The following is a 23,077-nucleotide window of genomic DNA, read 5'->3' on the forward strand; positions in this document are numbered from 1 at the left end:
AAATATTCAGTTCCTTAAAGAAAAGTATCGGTCTGCATTGTTAGTTGCATATTAAAATATAATGTTTTAAAATGGCTCAAAAGCGGTGGGTAAAAATGGTTTCAGAATTTCTGATGTGTCCAGTTGTCCTCAAAAAACATTCTGTTAATCTATGGGAAGATAACGAAGACTTATATTTTACTTTCAAGAGAAAATGTTGGACAGTGTCTTGTCCTTAATGAATACATATAATTTGGTTTCTTCAACTCATCCATAAAAAGAAAAATCTAAATAAAACCCATCCCTAGAGATGAAACTTTCCCATAGTGTTCATTGAGGCTAACTTGTTGCCTCCAGCTCAGAAATAAACCACCTTCAACCATCATAATATGTGGAAAAAAACAAAACACATAACTCTATGCAAAGACGGACCCACATATTTACATTTACAGGGCATTCGCGCACACTCTGCAAAAATAATCAAAGAGAACATGCTCTGGTTTTATGCCATAACTAGCAAAAACAGCAGAAAAAGTCCCATGATGGGAAAATACTGTTTCACAAACACTCCCACACACACACATTCAATTACACAGTCCCATTGAAAATTTGTCCAACTGTTCATTGCAACACTGTCGTCTCCAGCCGGGCTACGTCAAGAGGCTCATTGACGGCCGGGCTGTACGTTTTGTTCAGTTTGTAGTTGCCATGAAAACCCGGGGGACTGTTCAGTATAGACGGGCTGGATATAGAGGTGACGATGACCGATGATGTTGTTTTACAGGCATTCCTTGTCCCCGTCGCCGCCATCACGTTATCCAGCTGTTAAGGGAAAGGGAGAGGGAGAGAGCGGTTGTCAGGTACTGTTACTGAGACTCGACACAGGAGTGGATGGTTAGAGGTTCGACGTGAGGAGGTTGAGGGAGAGAATGATGTTTTATCAAGTTTTGCAGTGAGTCGGATCAGTGCAGCGCAAGACGTGAAACAGATGCAGCCGATCAAAGGCATTGACTGGTTGGATTGATGAATAACCTTTCCACAGTTCTCTTGATGGAGTGAGACTCTATTACTCAGCTCATCCACCTCCACCTCCATCCTCAGGATGATAAGCTCCGCACTCAAGGGGCTAATATTATCGTTTATAGGATCATTCTTTTTGTAAAGCGATTGGGATTCAGGAATCACTTTCTCTAACACTGCAAGTTTGTGCACATTTCTTGACATAATTGATTTTCCAGAGAATATTTGATGGATCTTGCAGCATGACTGTTGGGCCTTGGCAGGGGTATTTTTTCTTATCATCCTCTTATTTTTTTAGTTTTGAGCCTTTCTTTATGATAATGGGCTGTATTGTGTATTCTTGCCGAGAGCCTCATGAAAGAATCAATACCGCCCTCATATGTGTCCATGAAGGCACAGTTAGCTGCTGATTACCTCATCTTAGCATAATGACTGTGCAGAGGTGGAAACAGTCAGCCTGCCACACTCCGTAATCACAGGAATAAATAAAAAAAGAAATAATAATGATATAAGGACCTATATAAAAAGCCTCAAGTTATAAAACCTAATATCCTTGATGTCTTTATTATATGCACACACATTAAAACGGACCATGTAGAGAAGAGAAAAAAAAAAACATGAAATTGACTAATTTGTTGAGAAAGTAAGACTTTCTTTTACTGCAGGCTTATTTGAACTTGGTAATTAGACCAATTTCCTTTTCTCTAAAACTGTCAGTACTTGGGGCTTTTGTCATGAAGAAGTTGTCGTGTCGATCCCTCCACACTATTGTATTGATGTTGGATTATTCCAGAGGAGCTATCACAATCACATGGTCGCAAAAGCAGGATTGGATGTGAAAGTAAGAGCGGAGGATGTCGAAGCTGCTAAGCTTTAGATTTTCTGGTTTGATTAATATTGATGTCAGAGCAGCAGCACAAGAATAAATCAGGACAGGATGAAAAACACTGTTGATTCGATCAACCTGAATGAACACTGGAAAATGTAAAGTACTGAAGAGACATGCCAACCATTTCAAAGTACTTCACACGTACTTTAAAAACTGAAAAAGAATTTAATTTAAAGTTATTACATAGAGTGAGATCTTTAAGATAATGAGATCCTTTGTAAGTTATAATAATGAGTCACATATCAAATTATCCTATTTAAATACACACGTATTATATTATATTATATACAATAATTTTTCTTCACAGCATAGATTTATAAAATAAATCTGATATTTTTAAGGGTAATACTTTTGTTAGTAGTGAATATTTGCTGTTACTTTGATTTTTTCATGGGATTTGTCAATTTCCTTGATTCACAAAAATTCTACATCTACTGCACAGAGCAGGAGGCAGACGTTGGAGAACTCTTACAGTAGCATGCAGATGACTGGTTGGCTGCAGACTGATGTCCGACATGGAGATGTCCTCAGGCTCTGTCAGAGTCTGAACAGTATGCACATAAACACAGTAATTTAGTGTTGGTCGTTCTCAAAAGATGTTTTGTTGTATTCTGGGCTTTAGGTCACACGCTTACTAAGTAAGGAGTGATTCAAATTGGGATGTGATTATGGACAAAGGAATATTTCTCTTGAAAAGCATGTCATGTTGTTTTTCCTTCGTTTCGGAAGACAGTTGGTTTGTTGAGAGTCACATGAGGAGATCAATATTGCTCTTAGGTCTATCTGGTAAACACAAGGAAGAAGCCGACACTAATAGCTTCATCTAGCATAAACAGAGGAAATAGTGAATGACAGGGCCGGATCCAGAGGCAGGGCATGGGGGGGCACTGGCCCCACCTGAAAACTGTTTGGTCCCAGAAATGCCCCTGAGTGTGGAATTGATCCTCTCATCCCTCAGACGTAACATAGAGGTTCAAAAATGAGCTTCAGCTGAAAAGTAAAATATAATTTCTGTCACAAAGACAAATCTGAAAATCAGTCGAAATTAATACCAAATGGACAGGAACTTTATAGTGAAGTAAAAGGTAAACTAATCATAGTGAGAAATACTTACAAGTGAAAGTATATTTTGTATAATTTCTGGATCAAAGTGACATTGTTTGCATGAATACAAGGAGGTAAACTGTGATTGCAGTGTATTATAAATATATCCTCTGCTCTGTAAAGAGATGGAAGCAGATGGAGGTCAGAGACTTCTAGAGAATCTGCCGTCTTCGTCTGCCAACAAGTGCAGCACATTGAACGTTGGTTCATTCCATGCAATCTGTGGATTAAGCCCGAAACTCGCAGATTACTGGATTAGTTTTTGGACCCTCAGTAATGGAGTCCTCAATGAACCTGACCTGCGTGGCAATGCGCTTGTATGTGTGTGTTTGCATATGTGCCTACATGTGGAACATGTGGAACGTAAAATAAGATGATTACAGAGACGGAAATGCTCCAAATAGGGCGACCTCTGACTTTCCATTGGTTTAACATCGTGATGCTTTTTATAGGAATCGTCGTCCACACAAACCAAGTTGAACATTGTAGTTGACGTTTCAAGAATCCTCACATGGTGTAGCCTGCAGCCCTTCCTTTCCCTGTTTATCAGTCACTGTTTTAACAAGACTATAATTTATTATATCAAACCGCTGATTTGGCAGTGAAGACAAAGGTGATCATTCAAGTCAAACATTTGGGGTCATTTGATTTGCCTGGAACACACCAAGGAAAAGACTCTGGGCTTGCATCCTTCAGAGGCTGCATTTAAGACTCAGCTGTCCCATTTCTCCAAAATGGCTAAGACCCACCAATCCTAGGGTTTATTGCATACCGGTAATAAAGCTAAAAAGCTGCCTAAAGTGCAGAAAAAGCAGCCAATCGAAGTTGCTATGAGGGAGAGAGCATAACTAAGACTTTGAGTTATGAATGGCTCTTGCTTGAAAAGGAATATCAAACAATGCTGTAAGGCTTCAACAACCGTGAACAGGGGGACCAGCTCCTCATGTCGAGGTGTAAATGAATCTGAAGATGGAACCATAGGTGGTGTCTTGAGTGCAGCTCGGGATGCATTTCTCTGTCCAAACATGGTCAAGCCAGAAGAGAATCTAAATAGGCCCAACCCAAACCCGAACATGACCCGATGACTTAATGTAAGCTGTATTTAATTTCTGTTCACTGATGGTTATTCCTTTCTTTCCCTGACTACCGACATGTTAAGCCAACTCGACTGATCCAAACCCGAATATAATTTAAATACGTTTATCCAAACCTGGCCCCTCTCTGGGTTTGTATCCACACTCTGGTGGTGTTCCAGACCAGTTCCTTCATAGATGTTTGACACACGTAGCTTCCTACACTCCTCTCCACTTGCTTCTGTCCATAGACATACACATGCATCACTGTCCTCAAAGCCATTAAGGGACTGTGCTGTACCGGCAGCAGATACGTGCAATGGCTCGAAGTTTCCGGCTACTGAATAGTTGATGTGTAAAATGTAATTATATGGCTACACCTTGTAAGAGGAACCACATGGGACTCATAAGGCTGGTGAATTCATCAAGAGTGAAAATTACATTAAGGAAGTTCAAGAAAGATGTACACACAGAGATGACATAATCGTATATTCTGCAATATCGCAAATTGATGAGTCAGAGTCCCTCACATTCATTCTTATCCCACTGAAAATTAAACAATGTGGGGATGCAACATTCACATCCACTTCATGTACGCAGGCTGCGCAGAGGAGAGAAAGGGGCCGACTGAGTGTTCACCTTCACCTTCACTTCCAAATAAGTGATTCATAATATTTAAGTCAAACCGTGGAGAGTTCAACTTTTACAACTGATTTCATGGCACGTCCCTACATCTCGTTGATGATTGGTAACAAAAAATGTCTTAAAAATTCCGGTTGGAAAGGACAGAATGTTCCATTAAAGGGCATAATTGTAGGACGGGATATAAACATTACATGCTATCAGTGCTTATTTGTAGAATCAAAAACATACATTGGAGAAGTTAATACACTTAAATAAATCCAAGCCAGTGTCATTGGCGTGTTATGATGGATTAATTTAATGACAGCAGAATATTATATTATTTTGTGTTCACCTAAAAATTCTGGCGACCATAAGTTAAAGCAATAAGATAAATGGAAATGCTTGTTGGCTGAAAATATTGTTTATAGCAAATTATGTCAAACTAATGCTTGACTGGACCTTCTGGATCCTTGCTAGAACTTTTTTCTGTTATACTCCATCTAAAAGATTGATACAAAACACGATGTGCAGTTCAGAGTGTCATGACTCTAGAGGAAACACGGCAAGCAATACAAAAGTACAGGAATTGCAAAGTCAACAACTTTGTGCAATCAGTGATTTCTTACAGGGGATCTCGGCAGTGTGATCTAAATAGATTACTCGCTGAAGTTACCTTTTAATAGCCTTAAGGAAGCTGGATTCTACGACCGCTCCAATCGACGTGACCTCACATAGTTACTCGCTATGAGAAACCGAATATAAAGAGGACGTTTATTGGCTTTAACAAGACACCAAAACAACATGACCTCACTCGTGGTCAAGAGGGGGAATTTAGATTGGCCTTGACGTAATGACAAAACAGAAGCAGAACCCCCCATCAAAAACATAGGAAAACTATGGTGAGAAAATTTACACTGAGCCCTAATTCTCATATGACAACACAGAGAGCATTTAAGATTAATTATTTTTTTTAAGATTCATTTTATTATCCCACACACATGCACAGACATGCACAGGCACACTCACGCAAGGGGACATTTAACCTCTGCTTTTAACCCATCTGGTGCAGGACACACAGAGCAGTGGGCAGCCATGTACGGCGCCCGGGGAGCAGATGTTAGGGGAGTAAGGTGCCTTGCTCAGGGGCACTAGACAGGGTAGGGAGAATCCTCTTGGATTTTTGGACAGATCAATCCAGGTTCGTCTTTTTGTTGTTTCTCCGTGGAGTCGAACCAGAGACGAACCAGAGACCTTTTCTGACCATAGTCCAAGTTTCTGCCACTAGTCCACCGCCTCCAAGTTTAGGTTAGAAATGTATGACTTTCTGACAAAGCTTCAGTTTAATACAAGTCTATATCAAAGATTTAAATGCAAATGTTTGCATAAGCCAGGAATCTTTACTCACAGTGATCTGTGAGAGGTGACATATGGCTGGGTCGGTGGGGTTGAGGGCGGCCGTTCTCTCGAACTCTCCTGGGCTGCAACCTCTCTTTAACCTCTGGCTTGCATGGCGCACCTGTTTGACATCAGCGGGCAACTGACGAGTGACCGTCGTCCGAGAGGAGCAGTCGTCCTCCGTGTCTGAGAAACGGGCCTGAGACATCACACACAGAGGAAAGGAATCACACAAACACACACACACACACACACACACACACACACACACACACACACACACACACACACACACACAAACACACTGAAATCAGCAACTTGGATTTCAAATCATTTGTAATGGGAAGTGTAAGACAGACACATACCATATTAGATATGAGGAACACTCACTGATTCGCTCTCCGACTGGTAGGAGTGGTGGGCCTTGCTGGGAGCTTTGCTCTCTGATTGGCTGGTCAGGGTTGAGCGGCGGGTGGACTGGAAGCTGCTGCTTAGACGGTCCCTGCCAGTAATGCATAGCAACGCCCCCAGGTAGGGGATGTACCTGCCGAGAGCTGACCTGGCAGTGGGAGAGGCCGAGAGTGGGGGAAGAATTCACACAGATGATCACATCAATTAGACGATAGTGGAGCGTGGTGTTGAGCTAAATAAGCCAAATTTCGACTTTAAGTATAATCCAAAAAAGAGTAATTCAATTCTGTAAGCACAGATGCAAACTGTCCACAAGATCCACAAGTGAAATGAAACTCGTGTGAGTGTCCTACCTGTATTTTGGATGTGTAATAGCGTATATAATGGGGTTGTGGATTGCAGATGCTTTGGCGATCACAGCAGGAACAGAGTTCATGTAGGGAGTCAACATGTCAGCGTACCTGAGAGAGAGAGAGGGGGAGCAGAGCAGGGATAGAGGTTGATGAGAGGAAGAAAAATTAGAGGAGGAAATGAAACATATTCATGTGACAAGGGCAGGGGTGAGTGTCGTTCCTTGTGCGAGATTACCAGAGAAGGAGTGGAATGGACAGTCATGCACACATTCAACATTGCATTTGTGTTTTTCTCTAAAAATCCCATAACATCAGTACAAACAGGAACAGAGTAATTTGAAAATGAAGACTTTTAAAATGTGTAAAATGTCAGACACTCAATAAAATGTGTGGGTGTGAAGACACTTGATAAAACTGTTTAAAATGTGCCAACGATCCTATCAATTAAAAATGACTTTTCACTGGTTTACAAATGATGTCCTGACTTCAAAACTCTGCTTCCAAAAGACAGTCATTAAGTCAAAATAGACATTGGTGAATAGATAAAGTAAACATGCAATACAGACAAATGTAAGGTAATGTAAAAACATATAAAAAAACAAACAGAATAAAAACTACTATATACGGTGTGAGAATACATACACTGAAATGGATTGCACATAAGCCACTGGCTTGCACAGACAGAATTGAGCATTGCCTGGTTGAGGGTTATAAGCTGCAGCACCTTCAGAGACTTAGGGTGGATCGGTCTATCACTGGGAGCTGATCCTTTTCTGGAGGTGAGGAATCACAGGTCGTTCCTTCCTGCAGCTTATAACCCTTCAGTGTCAGCACTACTTCATAATAAAATTAAGAACACACACACATACACACCTACCCAGCAAATGCAGTGAGGGCCACACAGGAGTAAGGGGCCCAGGAGATGACAAACAGCAGGATGACGATGAGCGCAATCTTCGCCATCTTCCATTCAGTCTTCATCTTGTGGAGCCTCTTCGCTGAGTCTCTGTTTCCCACACCGTTGATCTTTTCTATCGCTCTATTAAACACAGACATGACAATATGAATTGTAATTTTAAAGGAATTTTGCCATTGACATATTTTCCCTAAAAAGTATTTTACTATCAATTACTATGTACTATTCATTTTATAAATTGAGTTCTTTGATTTAATATTACATACAATGTTATCATCCCCTAGTGCACACTGCCAGCATCACCTCACCAGGCAGTATTCGTGTTCAGGTGGAAAGAGACATCCGTTGAAATCGATACAAAAGGCCAGACACGTCATTAATCAACAAGACACCAGTATCCACTCACACACACCAATGTCTCCCTCACCTATGTCTCCATCACGGCATGTGGGAGTGTGAGTATTTCAAGGCTCAACACATAAGTCGTATAGGAGCATGAGCTTACATAAGCAGCGGGTGTGTGTTCAGGTACTGACCGTGTTGTTTCTCGGATGGCCCTGAAGATGCAGAAGTAGCAGAAGATGATGATGGAGAGAGGGATGAAGAAGACGAAGGTGAAGAGCAGCATCGTGTAGGAGCGGACCGAAGGGGTGAACGTCATGTAGTCCCAGGAGCAGGACGTCATCATACCCTCCGGGACATAGGCACCTGTGAAAGAACAAGAGTACTTAAGTACGCTGTGAAGTTTGAGAATTCTTAATTTCTATGTCTGTTTCATTATTTTACTATGTCCTGTTTATCACCATCTGACATTGAAATGTTTTCATTTCTAATATGGACCCATCTGTCTTATCAGCTGTCCTCCAATAGAAGAGTCCCCTTAGAATGACCTGACAGAGCTGAATTGCACATTGTACTGCATCGACAGTGCAAATGTTAAGCTTGAAGAAAGTAATCCCACACATAATCCTGTGTAAATAACTTGGAAGACTCATTTTGAAGTTTATAGTCTCAGTAGAGCTACTTTGAAGTCCCTAAAGTGCCTACAGATGCTTGCTTGACTAAAAAGGATGCTATGCAAATTTATGTTCTATTCTAGAATACGTAATACCAGCAGTCAAGCTTGGGCTTTAATAAATGGGACCTAAGTGCCAAAGTGCAAAATCCATCTGAGGAAGTGGCTGGAGCTCTCTCTGATGTTTCTGCTCTGGAAATATTATCCCTCATAGTGTTTGGTATGCACACTACATGTCTTTTCTTTATTGGAGCGCGTCCACCATCTCACACATACGAAAACACAAAACAACACACTGTCTCCACTTTAACATTATAGAAGACAACTAGCCATACCCAACAAACATAATGATTTTTGAAATTTCAAATAGCAGCAGGGTTTGAAAAAAAAACACCTAACAACAACACTGTTATTTCTCCCTTTTCCAGACACGGAAGGAAGCCATAAGTCACTTTTATTGCATGTTTGTGTTAAGTTGTTGTGGAGGTAGCAGCCCTGAACCCGCGGGAATTGCTAGTGGAAAACAGCCACTCAAGCAGAGCAGATGCAGGGTGGAAGTAGTTTCTGATTGAATACACTATTCAATGTGTTCCTTCTAAACTTGTGATTATGGACAAACTGAAAACTTAAGATTACTATATTTATATGATATAATAGCATACAGTTATTATATTATTTGAATAAAATACAGACACATACTCTTCACAATGGATGAACAATGTTCACAAGGAAATCATAGTAATCCACACATTTTGAAACGTACAAAACATATGCAATGAATACACTCATAAATATTTATATTTATTTGTAATTAATTGTGGCTTTTTATGGACAGTGAGTTTGGCATCTTGGGGTCGGATTTAAATTGATTTGATTCCGAATTGCATTTGGAGTGGCCCAGGGCTCTGCACTTGGCCCATTTACTATTCTCTTTCTACAAGCTGCCATTCAGTGATGAACTCTCAGTTGACACTTTCGTATGCGTGGGAATTTTCTCCCTAGTTTCAAATACTGACAGTGTTTTGCTGAACTCATTGGTCCCTCCATAATTCAAGTCCTGTCCAAACAAGAGGTTGAGTCTTTGACAATGAGGAGTTCCAGTTACTGATTTTCAACCAATCAGGTAATTCCCATTTGGGATCACACACTACATGGGAAACCTGAAAGCTTGTGTGAGAGTTAGACTCATTAACCTCTTCAAATGATGCAAGGCTGCTATAATGTCAGCTACATGTAAGCATGATGTGATCGGAGTTCTGTTAGCTGATTATAAATTAAATGTATTTGGCACGTTGAGAAAGGGTAAAGTGACATTGATGGTAGCACACCTTTAAGCAGGAAGTTGAGAGGGTGACACACAAAAAAAACAGTGAGAGAAGTATGACAGAAATGAACAAATGAAATCCCCCAGAGGCTTCACACTAATCAAAGACTCGGTTTCCAGGTGTCAGAATGTAATTGTACTCACTCCAGCCAAAGAAGGGGGGGAGGCTCCAGCCCATGGAGTAGACCCAGGCAACAGCCAAGATGCTAAGGGCTTTCCTGCGAGACATCACCCCGAGAGATGCCAGAGGCCTGGTGATCACCACATACCGGTCCAGCGCAATCACCATCAGTGTCATCATACTGCAGATACCAAACAGCGCTCCGCAAAAGGCATACAACTCACAACCTGTAGAAGGAGGAAGGAAGAAGCAGTGTGGTATGAAATGGAAGCCAATGCAACACAGATTATCTGATTATAGGTTACACCTGTTGACACTTAATGATTCCTTCGTTTTCATCTAATGTCGTCAACGGGTTGATTTTTTCACTTGTGGCTTCTCTTGCCATCACCTGTATTTGGATGCTAACACACTAGCACTATAATTACTGTCATCTCAGAGTTGCATTTCTATGATTGAAAACAGATCAGGCTTGATTGTATTCTTGGCTTTGGCGCAGAGTGACTTACTATCAAAGCCCATTTGAATTGAAAAAGAAAAAGGGAGTAGGTAAGGAAAAAGGGAAAGAAAAATGGCACCATGAACATGTAGGGGGGGGGGGGGGCAATAAATAGGAGAGTTTCGCTAAAAGGGAGAAAGACAGAGGGAATATAAAAGGGGGAATAATTAATAGGAGGGAATGGAATGGAAATTATGTATTAATGAGGGAAAGGAGACCAAGGGGTATATGAGATGCTGCTTCAAGTGAAATATAGGGAAAAAGTAATAGATTGATGGATGGTAGAGAGCAAAACAATATGTGCGTTAACAGGAGGTAGAATGGGAAAAATGTGGAATCCACAAACAGCCTGCAGTGTTTAATACATATTTAATGCATGTTGAACATATAGTAATGACGCAATTATGTGCTGGGCAAGGTTTTGATTCAGATGGTGAATTGACTTCTAACATGTCTCTTTTCGTCCCATAATGTAGAGTGATGTTCTTGATAGAGTCTATTATTATGCTAAATGTATCCATAATGTAGGAAAAAATCAGACACAGACACACTGTCTAAATGCAAACATTCTCTGTAACTGTCAGCAAAACCGGCCAGTTTATGCAGACTGTTTTATTCTTTATTTTAGGGTTATTGTTCTTATGTTCAACTACGGTTTTGGTTATTTTCGTTGTCTTTTACACGTAGCGACTCCCTCGCATAGTTACCTGCAGCAAAGGAGCGGACGGTTTTATTCGACACACCTGATCCCTCGTTTCCGCCCCAGTGCAATAAAATACCTGCCGTCAGCCCGGCACAGATAGGAAACCAAACCGGACGCCAGCTTTGCGGCATTTCTCGGACCGAAAGAACCATCGAAACAACTTTAGCTTAACACCCCTCGCCAAGCGGAACGAGGTAAGGAAGCTGGTTCCATTCACTTTGCTGCGGGTAGTGCGGAAGGGAGTCGCTGTCACGTTAAAGAGTCAGATGTGTCTCACGTGGCGATTTGTTTGTTCATTGTATTTTAACGTTCGTGTTTGGTTTTAATGATTAAAATCTTTGTAACTTGTAACTGTCATTACAGTTTTACGGTGCTACTACGGCAGACCAGATACAAAAATAAAGAGCCGTGTAACATCAGTTCAAGAGACTCAGAAGTTTGTATGGAGAAGCGGGGGGGCCGTTACAGTAAAACTCGGAGCTACACTGTCTTCCTGACCCGTGTCGTCACCCGAAGACACAAAACTGACACATCGACCGTCAGACAAGACCGGATAACGCATCAAAGTGCACGCACTATAGACGCTCTAGAGACATGTATATGGAAGTTGAATGAAGCTTTTCACATGTAATACAAAAATGTTGTGGACTTTCCTGCTGTGTCAAAACTGATCACGAAATAATAATGATGATGATTATAACAACCAATGGTAAATATGTGTCATGTTGCAACATTATTTATTGTTTGTTTGAGGAGCGTAAACACTGTTTAAATGATCTGACTTAAATTTTGTTTGTACGCAACCAAACCCTTTTCTTTGCTTATAATATTTATGTTGCATCTGTTTCGTACTGAAACTATTACTGAATATATTATTCAATTGTAGTGTAAATGTCTGGTTAAAGAAACAGCAGTGACTAAATTAGAGCGACCACTTGTAATGTTTCTATTCAGGCATACTGCATATTACACCTAAAGATTTAGTCAAATTAGCAACGCAAGTAAAATAAAATGTCACTCGAAGCAGCAGCAACAAGTAAATCAGTTCCCATGCATCAAGACAGACCAGGCTCGTGGCAAAGAATAATTCCTGAGAACATCCGAGAGCTGCATGAAAATACTTTTTATAAGGCCTATGAGTCCTGGAAATTGTCAGCAAGAGAAGTTCGGACTGAATTGAAAAACTACTGCTCTCCAGATGACCTCGATAAAATCCAACGAAAAATTAGCACAAACCATGATATGGTGAGTCATCATTATGAGGCCCTTGTATGCAGCCAAACCACCACTCCAGATATCGTTGGTAAAATGGACACCTGCTCTGCTCTTACTGAAGAAATTCTTGCTCTTGTGAGTAAACGCAGAGACATCATCGATGGCAACTATAATGAACGAGTCGAGAAGGAGAGAGTGAGAATAGTGCTGAGTAAGGAAGAGCATGGCTCCATATTTGGACTTACAAATACTGAAACCGCATTTTCAGAAACATCACGGAACTCAGACCAATCAAATGCAATTTCCACAAGCTCTAGCAAACGACAAGATGCAGAAGCAGAACTCGCAGCCAAGCAAGCGGAGGTAAAGGCAACAAAAGACATTCTATCTCAGGAATCCAAGCTCAGAATACTGGAAGATGAATGGAAACTTGAAGAGGCGGCCATGTTGACTGAATTGGAGCGGAAAAGGACAGAGAGACAATCAAAGCTAGAAGAGGAAAGAAGGAACCTGCAGCAGCTTAAAGCAGAGAAGGAAGTCCAGGTAGCAGCTGCTAGAGTAAGAGCTTATAACAGTTTTAAAGATGTCCGCCAAGATGGCATGAACCATGAATCAGTCGCTGCTCAACAGGAGACCAGATATGAAGCTCGGCTAAATTCAAATGGGTCACCATCTCAACCTCGACTAGCACCTTTGCGAGCAACAACATCTGAAGATACCGTCTCTCTGGCCCAAGCAATAACAAGCGCACTAAGCATAAATCGCTTGCCTGTACCTGAGCCAGAAACGTTTAATGGCGATCCTTTGAAATTCACTGATTGGAAGATGTCTTTTACAACCCTTATCGATCAGAAACCTCTCTCACCAAGCGAGAAGATGTGTTATCTAAAGATCTACCTTGTCGGAGAAGCCCGCAGAGCGGTGGAAGGGTTCTTCTATAGGAACTCTGAGGACGCATATACAGGCGCCTGGAAAGTCCTACATGAAAGATACGGAAACCCATTCCTCGTTCAAAAGGCCTTCAGAGAAAAGCTCGCCAGATGGCCCAAAATCAGTGCGACTGATCCTTTAGCACTGAGAGATTTTACAGACTTTCTCCAAGGCTGCGCAGAGGCAATCCCACATGTTAGAGGTTTGACCATCTTGAATGATTGCGAAGAAAACCACAAGCTACTTCAAAAACTACCTGACTGGATTGTACGAAAGTGGGGCCGAATCGTCGACGATAACCTGTATAAATCGGGGGATTACCCCGATTTCAAAAGTTTCACAGCGTTCCTGAACAAAGAGGCCCGGATATCTTGCAACCCTATCACCTCCCCACATTGGATGAACTTTAATCCCACAGTCGAGAAGAAAGCCAGATCCCTCAATGCAACTGCCCAATTAAAGTACGCCACCCGAGATGCACCTGAAACGGCCAATTATAGGGGAAGACCCCCATGTGTGCTCTGCAAAGATGAAACGCATGGCATCGTCAGGTGCCCTTCTTTCGCTGCGAAATCTTTGGAAGACAAAAAGGCATTCATCCATGAAAACCGCCTCTGTTTTGGTTGCCTAAGGAAGGGACACATCAATAAAGACTGTAGAGGGCGACATGCATGTAATACCTGTGGTCGTAGGCATCCCACTTGCCTGCATAAGGAGTAGTTAAAAGGACATAACACTCCAAGATATTTGAACTAAAAGGGCCATTAAATGCTCTAGAAATCCTGTATAGCACAGTCGGTTAAAATGTTTATATCAGGATTTGGTGGGAGTTTAGCTGTCAGCAAAACCGGCCAGTTTATGCAGACTGTTTTATTCTTTATTTTAGGGTTATTGTTCTTATGTTCAACTACGGTTTTGGTTATTTTCGTTGTCTTTTACACGTAGCGACTCCCTCGCATAGTTACCTGCAGCAAAGGAGCGGACGGTTTTATTCGACACACCTGATCCCTCGTTTCCGCCCCAGTGCAATAAAATACCTGCCGTCAGCCCGGCACAGATAGGAAACCAAACCGGACGCCAGCTTTGCGGCATTTCTCGGCCGAAAGAACCATCGAAACAACTTTAGCTTAACACCCCTCGCCAAGCGGAACGAGGTAAGGAAGCTGGTTCCATTCACTTTGCTGCGGGTAGTGCGGAAGGGAGTCGCTGTCACGTTAAAGAGTCAGATGTGTCTCACGTGGCGATTTGTTTGTTCATTGTATTTTAACGTTTGTGTTTGGTTTTAATGATTAAAATCTTTGTAACTTGTAACTGTCATTACAGTTTTACGGTGCTACTACGGCAGACCAGATACAAAAATAAAGAGCCGTGTAACATCAGTTCAAGAGACTCAGAAGTTTGTATGGAGAAGCGGGGGGCCGTTACATTCTCTCTTCACATTACGTGCCATTGTCCCTCGGGCCCCTGAGTGTATGATTACCATCGACCTGTCACACATCATGGAGCCGCAGTGGTAAGTCCACAACATTCTAAATGTGTCGCCTGTGTGAATAAACTCAAACAAACACCACTCAGGCAATTAAATATTCACCACAATGACTTTGTGTGTGTCGTCCTGAGTGGCTGTGTGTGTGTGTGTGTGTGTGTGTTTGGCAGCCGCTTTTTAAAGTTACTGAAACTAATCATGTCCAGATTGGAACAGCAGATGTTCCCTGGAGATGAAGAACAACAATGTGAAGCCCTGGGGCGTTTTGTTTTAGTGACAGGCAAGTTCAATGCCTCGTGGTCAGGTCGAGATCGTAGGTACATGTTAACAATATCAGGCATGAAAAGGTTCCTTCATGAAGTCCTGGGATGAAATGTGTTTTTGTTCACCTGGTGTAATTCAAGTTTTCTATCGGTGCATTAAAAACCTTGCCTTGTGATTTGATTGCGATTTATCTCATGTATCTTTGACCTCTTTTATAATGTACATCTCTCTCTCTCTCTTTCAAAAAAGAAGAAGAAAGGAATCCAAAAGTTTAACAAGGACTTTTGGGGAAAGTGAGGACATTTTGGCCGGTCCTCAATTCTGTGTGTGTGTGTGTGTGTGTGTGTGTGCGTGCTTGTGTGTGTGTGTGTGTGTGTGTGTGTGTGTGTGTGTGTGTTTGTGTGTGTGTGTGTGTGTGCGCAACTTAATTGAACTGTAGGTCACACTCAAAAGGGAAGGGCAGTTATTCAGGTCTCAGTGCGCGTGAAATAAATGTTAATGACATCTGTGCGTGGAGGCACACATGATTGTATGAACTGTCATGACTCTCTCTTGAGTATGGTGCATTAGATTAGATGTGCAGCATTTGCTCCTAAAACACAAGTTTAAAATGTATCTAATGAAGCGTAAATGTCACAGTCGGGCAAGTGTTACCTTTCTTCCCAAAGATCCATCGCCTGTGCATGCTGGTGAGGAAGAAGACGGGCGTCTGGGTGAAACACATGAGGAAGTCTGTGACTGCCAGGTTAATGATAAAGATGTTGGAAGGCGTCCGCAAGTTCCGGCTCCTGCACATGCACGCACACACACAAACACACACACAGCGGGTGAAATAGTGTCATTATTGTTCATTATCATTACCTTTAGAAAAAGTCTCCTGAAGGATACTAAACCCTAAAAACCACAGTTACCTGCAGAAAGCATATATGACCAGGAAGTTTCCCAGCATGCCTGTGATGCCCACAGCCATGATGACAACACCAATGGTGTAGTGAGCATGGTTTGGGACGTCGACTGTCGGAAACACGTGGCTTGGAACTATGGAGCCCTAGCAAAAGTAAAACAAAGATCAATTAATCATGAAGTAAGGAAAGTCAGGAATTGATAACAGTTTATACCACAGATCCGTTATTTGATCACTTGGAACCTAAATGATATTGGAAAAGTCATTGGTTATGGTTCGGCTGAAAATAAAGTGGCAAATAAATGATGACTCTTTTGGTATTCATGATAATCAATAGATAGTTAAATTCAATTTAAATCATAAAGGGAGAAAGGGAACTGGATGTAGAAATAATGAACAAAGCCGCAACACCTCATTTACATATGAAATGTATAAATTAAAATGATGAATACCTAGTGTTAAAGGCCAAAGGTTAATGAGTGGGCGGAAAATGTAAAAAGACATACAATTGATATCTTAATAATACTTTTCCTCTTCAAAAAAACCATCAAACAATCTATTATTTAATTTTCCTTTTTAATTACACGTTCGTAGTTTCGTATTTATATTTAAGCTTTTCTATTCTCCAATTTCAGAATTTTAAATTTCACATGAACATTTTACTTTGGATTTGCTATTTCACAATATCATCTTTTCAATACTTCCTTTTCTTGTTTTACATTTCATTATGGGCACATTATCCTAAGCATTGTAATATAATAGTTGCTGTTCCAGCATCCTTTTAAATTCCCAAAATCACATTAGAATTTAACTCTGGGTGAAGCAGCATGGAAAGGAAAGAATATATTTTCAAATGAATTTTATAATTCACCCTTCATGTTTTATACCATTACAGGGCTACAGATGACAGACAAAGCCACAGTGAACTGATGCATGATGTGTATATTACATAGTGTGTGTAAATCTAAAGGTTGTACCTATTGTAAGTAAGTACAAGTACTGACGGCAAGTATTAGATTAAGCCTTGGAATGAGTGAAAATCCACTTCTTCTGGAGGCCACCCTGAATAATCTTTTTACACCATTAATACACAATGTTTACGTAATAATCCGATGATCTACTGATTTTCAGTAGAACAATCAGGAAGACAATATTTGATTTGAAGTTTGAATTTGAAGATTATAGGTGACTTCCAGTGGCTTATACATCAGTACTCATTAACCTAACCCTAACCCCATCCTATTTAAAGAGCTGAAAGAAGATAAACACTGTATTCATGCTTTATGCTCCCGTCCCTTTCTTTTGTTGAAGGTTATCAAGAGATCTACATCTATTGACCTCTGTCGGCAAACAAAGAACTTCTACAAGGTCCCTGATACAGCTCTCACTGCCTCACATTATCTGTCACTGACAAGGTCTTGAAAAGTCTTTTTTAATAAAGCAGTCAAATGAGAGCTACACCATGAAGAAGAGGTTGAAGATTGATTTATATTCTTCACTCACAGAGAGTTGACAAAATGTCAATGGGAAATTGCTAAATTATGAATAAGCTAAGTCCTCACACCGAGCAAGTACATCCTAAAGACCTCTTCTTAATTATCCTAATAGATCAATTTGCCCCCAAAGTGAAGGGTCACTTATGGATTCTAGCTGTTTTCAGACAGGGGCATCAGAAAATGTCAGGACAAATTGGTTCAGACTTTCTCTGGCCTTTGTCTTTCACAACAGGAACATTTCCAGCACATTCAAGCCGTGGGTGTCGTCTGGAGATAGCATGCAGGAGGCTGGACATGACATATAAATTCTGCTGCAGGAATTACATCTTCTGTGTATGTCTGAGAACAGCCTCACAGTAGAATAAAAGATAGAGCCTTGAGCTATCAGGGTCCTCACCAATGGAACCAGTTCGCAGTTTGAGTTCAGGGCGTATAGGCCAAGACAGCTGGGGGGCCTCCCATCATGCACCTAGCACTTCCCTCTCTGTCTCTGCCAGAGTTTATCATAAGCTCCAGTGTGAGCATCCAGGTGTCACTACTCATATTGAGCAGTGGGCTAACGAAGGAGGTGGAGAAAAGACTTAAAGGGAGGTAACCTCGTATGGATATCAACAATGCAGGTTTTAAATGGGAATAGTCTTCATATGTTATGTGTTTATATGTTTTTAAATCCATCGAGGATACACAGTGTGTTGATATGAGTGTGCATTTTAGCCTTGTTTCCCGAAAATGTAATGGTGTGGCTTTAAGGACACGTTCCCTAAAAACTATAAAAGAGTCATACATCCAAAATAAGACAAGGTTAGTTCTTCTGAATCGATAGGAAAATAATTTTTGTGTCAAGGAAAACATGTTCACTTAACACCAGCATTGTGTTTCTGAGAAGCTGCTGCATCTCAGCACGACTCCGGAGGATTCCTTTCAGAAATCCTGGCACACTCCTCTGCATTCAATCTTTCCTTTTGTCTCTTATTGTGTTTCGCACCATAATACACCCACACACATCTCTTATACTTCTGCCTTTCAGAGGACTCCCGTTGACAGACTGCATCCCCCAGCCTCTTACCCTAACGCATTACTCAATGCCAAACCTGACCCTAACCCTTAACCTTATATCTAAGCCTTAATCCTCACTCAGCCCTTTAAATATGTGTCTGAAAGGACCAACAAACAAATCCTCACTCCCCACAACGTCCTCCAAAGATTTAAAACTCAACCCTGGTCCTCACAATGTCCACCAAACAAGCTCAATGCTCGCATGCTCAATCTTCCTTGGCCGCCGTCCCAGTGCTCAACTAGATGACACACACATTTCCTTTCATTAATCCTGCTGTTCACATCCAAAGTGTGTCTCTCTGCATCTGCTTTTCCCTGTGTACATGTCTGACATCTGTCGCAGCAGTCCTACTTTATTCCCGCCGAGTCACAAACTCCTGTCGGTGAAAGGAGGTTATTTCAATAGTACAATGAGAAGTGATGGAGCAGTTATGTAAGCAAATGAGTGAAAAGGTCATGGGGATGTTTTGCTGAAAGAGGGGAATGTTGTGTGGAATGTAAACACACGTATAGGACCAGTCGGACGCTGTCATCGGCGATGGTGGTTGATCAAACTCAGGGTCTTCCTCGCTCCTTTGATTCATTTCTCTTTTCTCTCCCTGCTGGATCTCTGTCTCACAATAACTCAACCCTGATCCCTGTTTATTCCCTCCTTCACGTCTGTTCTTTAAATCTCTCGATGACTTCTTTCCCTCCTCCTCCTTCCTCTCATCTCGTCTGTCTCCCGGCTTGAGCAGCCCTGGGACAGATTACTGGCGATCCCACGGCAAGGTGGAAGGAAAGACACTGTGAGCAACGTGGAAGTCTCCTCAATGTGTAGTGCAGTGGAATGTAAAGCATTGCAGTCATTTACATCAATTTTCCTGTGAGTAATTCATGGATTTCAATGAAAAAAATCAGACAAAATTTGAGAATTGATATAAATGTGCAGCTTGATTGAATTTAAGGGGACTGGGACAAAGTTGGGCCTCGGCGGAGGTACGTGCTCCACTGAGTGCCATTCTAGTTGAAAGAGCCTTTGTTTATAGGCAACATATTACACGAGTCTGCAACAGCCTTGGAAAGTACATGTGGTGACAGCATCATTACATATCAGTGCAATGGTTTATTTACAGTAAAGAAGTGTATTTTTATTATAAACAGGTCTGTTATCTGAATCAGTAGCCACTCAAATATCGTGTTGCTTCATGAGACTCATTGCGACTCAGTGACTGAGCAGTTGCAGTAAAGGGCTGGAGATGGTATTTCAGTACCAGGACATCTATTCTAGCCGGCAGGTTCGCAGGTGTCCACGAATGTCTAGCAACCACACAGGCAGTTTGACCAGACACCTCGGACAAAGGTGTTTCTGTTCTATATGTCTCATTTCATGGCTCTTTGCCCTTTAATACAGTCATGAAATATGAATTGCATTATGTATGATCCCTGACTTAAAATAAATTGTCTTAGTTGAACCCTCTCATAATTGTATAGTGATAATGACTTATTGTTTATTTAAATGATGTTGTCAATTACAGTTGGTAAATGAGTTACAATTCATAATTTCAAGCCTAATAACAAAAACTGGATTTACTTTTTATTACTAATTAAGAGTTATGTCAATTGTAATACATAACAGTGGCTTTAACATTTATTGTACCAAATATAATTATTATCACTCAATGTTATTTTGAATAAAGAATATTATTATATTATTCAGCCATATTGCCCAGCCCCACAGTATCCACAATGTGATGGGCCATTCATTTAAACAGGGTCGGTATCGGGTTAGATTCCAGTTAACAACTGGGATATTACGAAAATTATTGGGTGGAAAAATGGAAAAGGACAATTGTTTTAAAAAAAAAAAACTTTTCTTTGTTTTATGGCTTGCACAATTAATACCTTGTTTTGTTACTAAGTGCTGTTGTACTGTTTTAGGACTTAATTGACTTAACATTTATCAGGTTCTGTTACAGAATGCTAATGTCAACTGGAGCATCCTGGGATGTGATCACAAGCAGCCGCCTTCAGACCGATGAGTTCTCTTGTGGTTTTCACTCAAGAGTCACCAACATAAAGACGGACGACATGCCTGCTCCCAAAACCATCTCGATTGCCACCTGGTGGCCGGGAGCAATATAGGTCATAAACCCTGTCTCCTCCATGTTAGCAGATGCATCATGGACCAATAAGTTTGTTTTTTGAAAAGTTATTTGATGCTATAAAAACATGGTGAAACATCGTGATTTATAGCTTATTTTTGATCTAAATGTGCAAGATGGCAAAGTTTGTACGCAGTAAATGTTGTCTTCATTTGTGGATCGTGGGCCTGTTGCCCCAAAGTCAGCTGGGATCAGCTAAAGCTCCTCCACAACCCTCAAAGAATAAATGGTAAAGATAAAGGTGGGAAGGAGAAAAGGAAGAAAAGACACATCCTCCACCTCTAAAGTCTATTTCGACCTGATCCTATGGTGACAAAATGTGTCCCAAACAGAGAGTTAAACACCTGCCACAGGAGTTACTCAAAACCTCTGTGGTAAGTTGCTGCTACAGTAAACCGATACCATGAGGCACAACTGAACTGAACATCCTCACGCTGAGTCTGCCACACGAGCAAGTAGTTAACAGTCTGAGCTGGCAAGCAAAAGACTATCTGCGATTTCAGGAGCCAACTCATTTCTTTATCCGCTAACACACTCTAATCACCTGCTGAGCAGTCAAGAACAGGGCCACACACACACACACACACACACACACACACACACACACACACACACACACACACTTGCATTGTATTACTTATTGCCATGTCCTTAAATACACAAAATTACACGAGCAATCACAGAAACATGATTTGTATTCCACAGATGCTCCCCTGCACAGATGTGTGTTCACACGTACACAACTACACTAATAGATTCATAAATTGGACCCACATTTTTTATAATTTAGCCAGGATTGTAGATGAGATCATGAAACACAGAAAACCTGGAAAGTTTGGAAGGAAAACCAGGCTCATTCTGCAAGAAGATCCCATCTGTCTCAGCAGAAGCTGCCCTTGGGGACCACTTCAGTATCAGCTTTCCCTGCACTCCCACCATAAGGTCTAGACCACAAAAGCTTGAGAGACTGAAGCCTGGAGGAGTGCACTTCAAAGTCAGCATCCAAACTCAACCATCCACACTTGTTGAACTACATTTGCCATTTGGTGGTTAACCCATGTGTTTCTCAGTGTGCCTTTAAAACTGCTGTTACTCTCTCGTAGCATGCACACTGTGTCTCCCTGGACTCCTGGGGGCGAAGTTAAAGCAGCCTGTTTCACTTTTTCTTTTACTGGCAGTGCAGAGGTGGATACATCGCCACACATCTGTACAAAAGAATTTCCCTGGAGGCTGTGCGTAATCTAATCCCTCTCTCAGAGAGATGAAGTCTGATTCATCCATTACCCTTGGTCATGAAAACATTTTGCAGGTGAACACACGTCTTAGACTTTCCAGGAGCCAGAAAGTGGGATAACATTGGAATCAACGCCATTGGGTGCAACACTCGAAGGTCGTCTGAATTGTTACAGGAAGACTAACAGGAGATTAAACAACGTGTATTAAATAAAATAATTATGAGCAAAACTGCGACGAAAATACATGCCTAACACAGTTGCACATCATCACCCTAAACATCTGTGTTTTAGGAGCATGTCTCCATGAATACGCGCTGAGGAAACACCAGAGGATCGACTCGGTGCTGAATGAACGGAGCTGCTGTGACTCATTCATTCATGGAGTTAACATATCCTCACACCTCTCTCGTACTGAAATTTTCAGGTTTTATTAAACGATGTGGCGAGGGTATGAAAAAAATAAGCAAAGTGCCATAGTTCATTCTTCTTTTTCTGCCAGATGTGGCGAGTTGGCACCTCTGGATCGAGTCCTCCCGCGTTTACGCATCGCTGCGGCGCACAGACACGCTCCGGTAAGGGGCATTCCTCCCAGCCACCACCATAAACCAAACAACATCAACAATGCAAAAGAAGAGGAGGAAGAGCTAGATCAATATACTCACAGTTGTGGTGACCGGTGACAGCTCCACGAGCCGCTGCGGACTGATGGAGCTGATGTTCCAGGGTGCCCGGGTGGTCGGGTCCGGTGTGGGCATCCCCGGTCCAATCAGCAGCCTAGAATCCATCACCAGTCCACGGTGGTTGCTGATAAAAGGGGGTCCGGTGCTTGAGAGGTGGACGTGAGAGGTGTTGAGTCGGTGTGAGGTGGTGGAGGAGTCCAAGTGGCCAGCTGCTACCGCCTCCCTGCGCTCACACCCCCAC

The 23,077-nt window shown here is 41.6% G+C and overlaps 1 protein-coding gene across 1 annotated transcript; it reads right to left on the reverse strand.

Moving 5' to 3' along the window:
- Positions 1-600: 600 nt before the first annotated feature.
- On the reverse strand, positions 601-22,941 carry LOC133027895 (melanopsin-A-like). The gene is made up of 11 exons (XM_061095044.1): positions 22,819-22,941; positions 16,233-16,369; positions 15,976-16,109; positions 10,248-10,451; positions 8,301-8,472; positions 7,726-7,887; positions 6,849-6,956; positions 6,475-6,643; positions 6,095-6,283; positions 2,361-2,432; positions 601-801 (listed from the first exon to the last, which is right to left on the reverse strand). Exons 1-11 carry the CDS (start codon positions 22,939-22,941, stop codon positions 601-603), a joined length of 1,671 nt encoding a protein of 556 aa, XP_060951027.1.
- Positions 22,942-23,077: the final 136 nt, after the last annotated feature.

The sequence above is a fragment of the Limanda limanda genome, chromosome 21 (genome assembly GCF_963576545.1).
Source record: "Limanda limanda chromosome 21, fLimLim1.1, whole genome shotgun sequence".
NCBI classification, from domain to species: Eukaryota; Metazoa; Chordata; class Actinopteri; order Pleuronectiformes; family Pleuronectidae; genus Limanda; species Limanda limanda.

What these genes read in the sequence shown, in the direction of transcription:
- LOC133027895 (XM_061095044.1), bottom strand. Translation starts at nt 22,941, where the DNA reads ATGGATTCTAGGCTGCTGATTGGACCGGGGATGCCCACACCGGACCCG. An exon ending in GTCACCTCTCACAGATCACT is followed by an intron (nt 2,433 to 6,094) that starts GTGAGTAAAGAT and finishes CATACTGTTCAG; the next exon opens with ACTCTGACAGAGCCTGAGGA. An exon ending in CCAGTCATCTGCATGCTACT is followed by an intron (nt 802 to 2,360) that starts GTAAGAGTTCTC and finishes TTCCCTTAACAG; the next exon opens with CTGGATAACGTGATGGCGGC.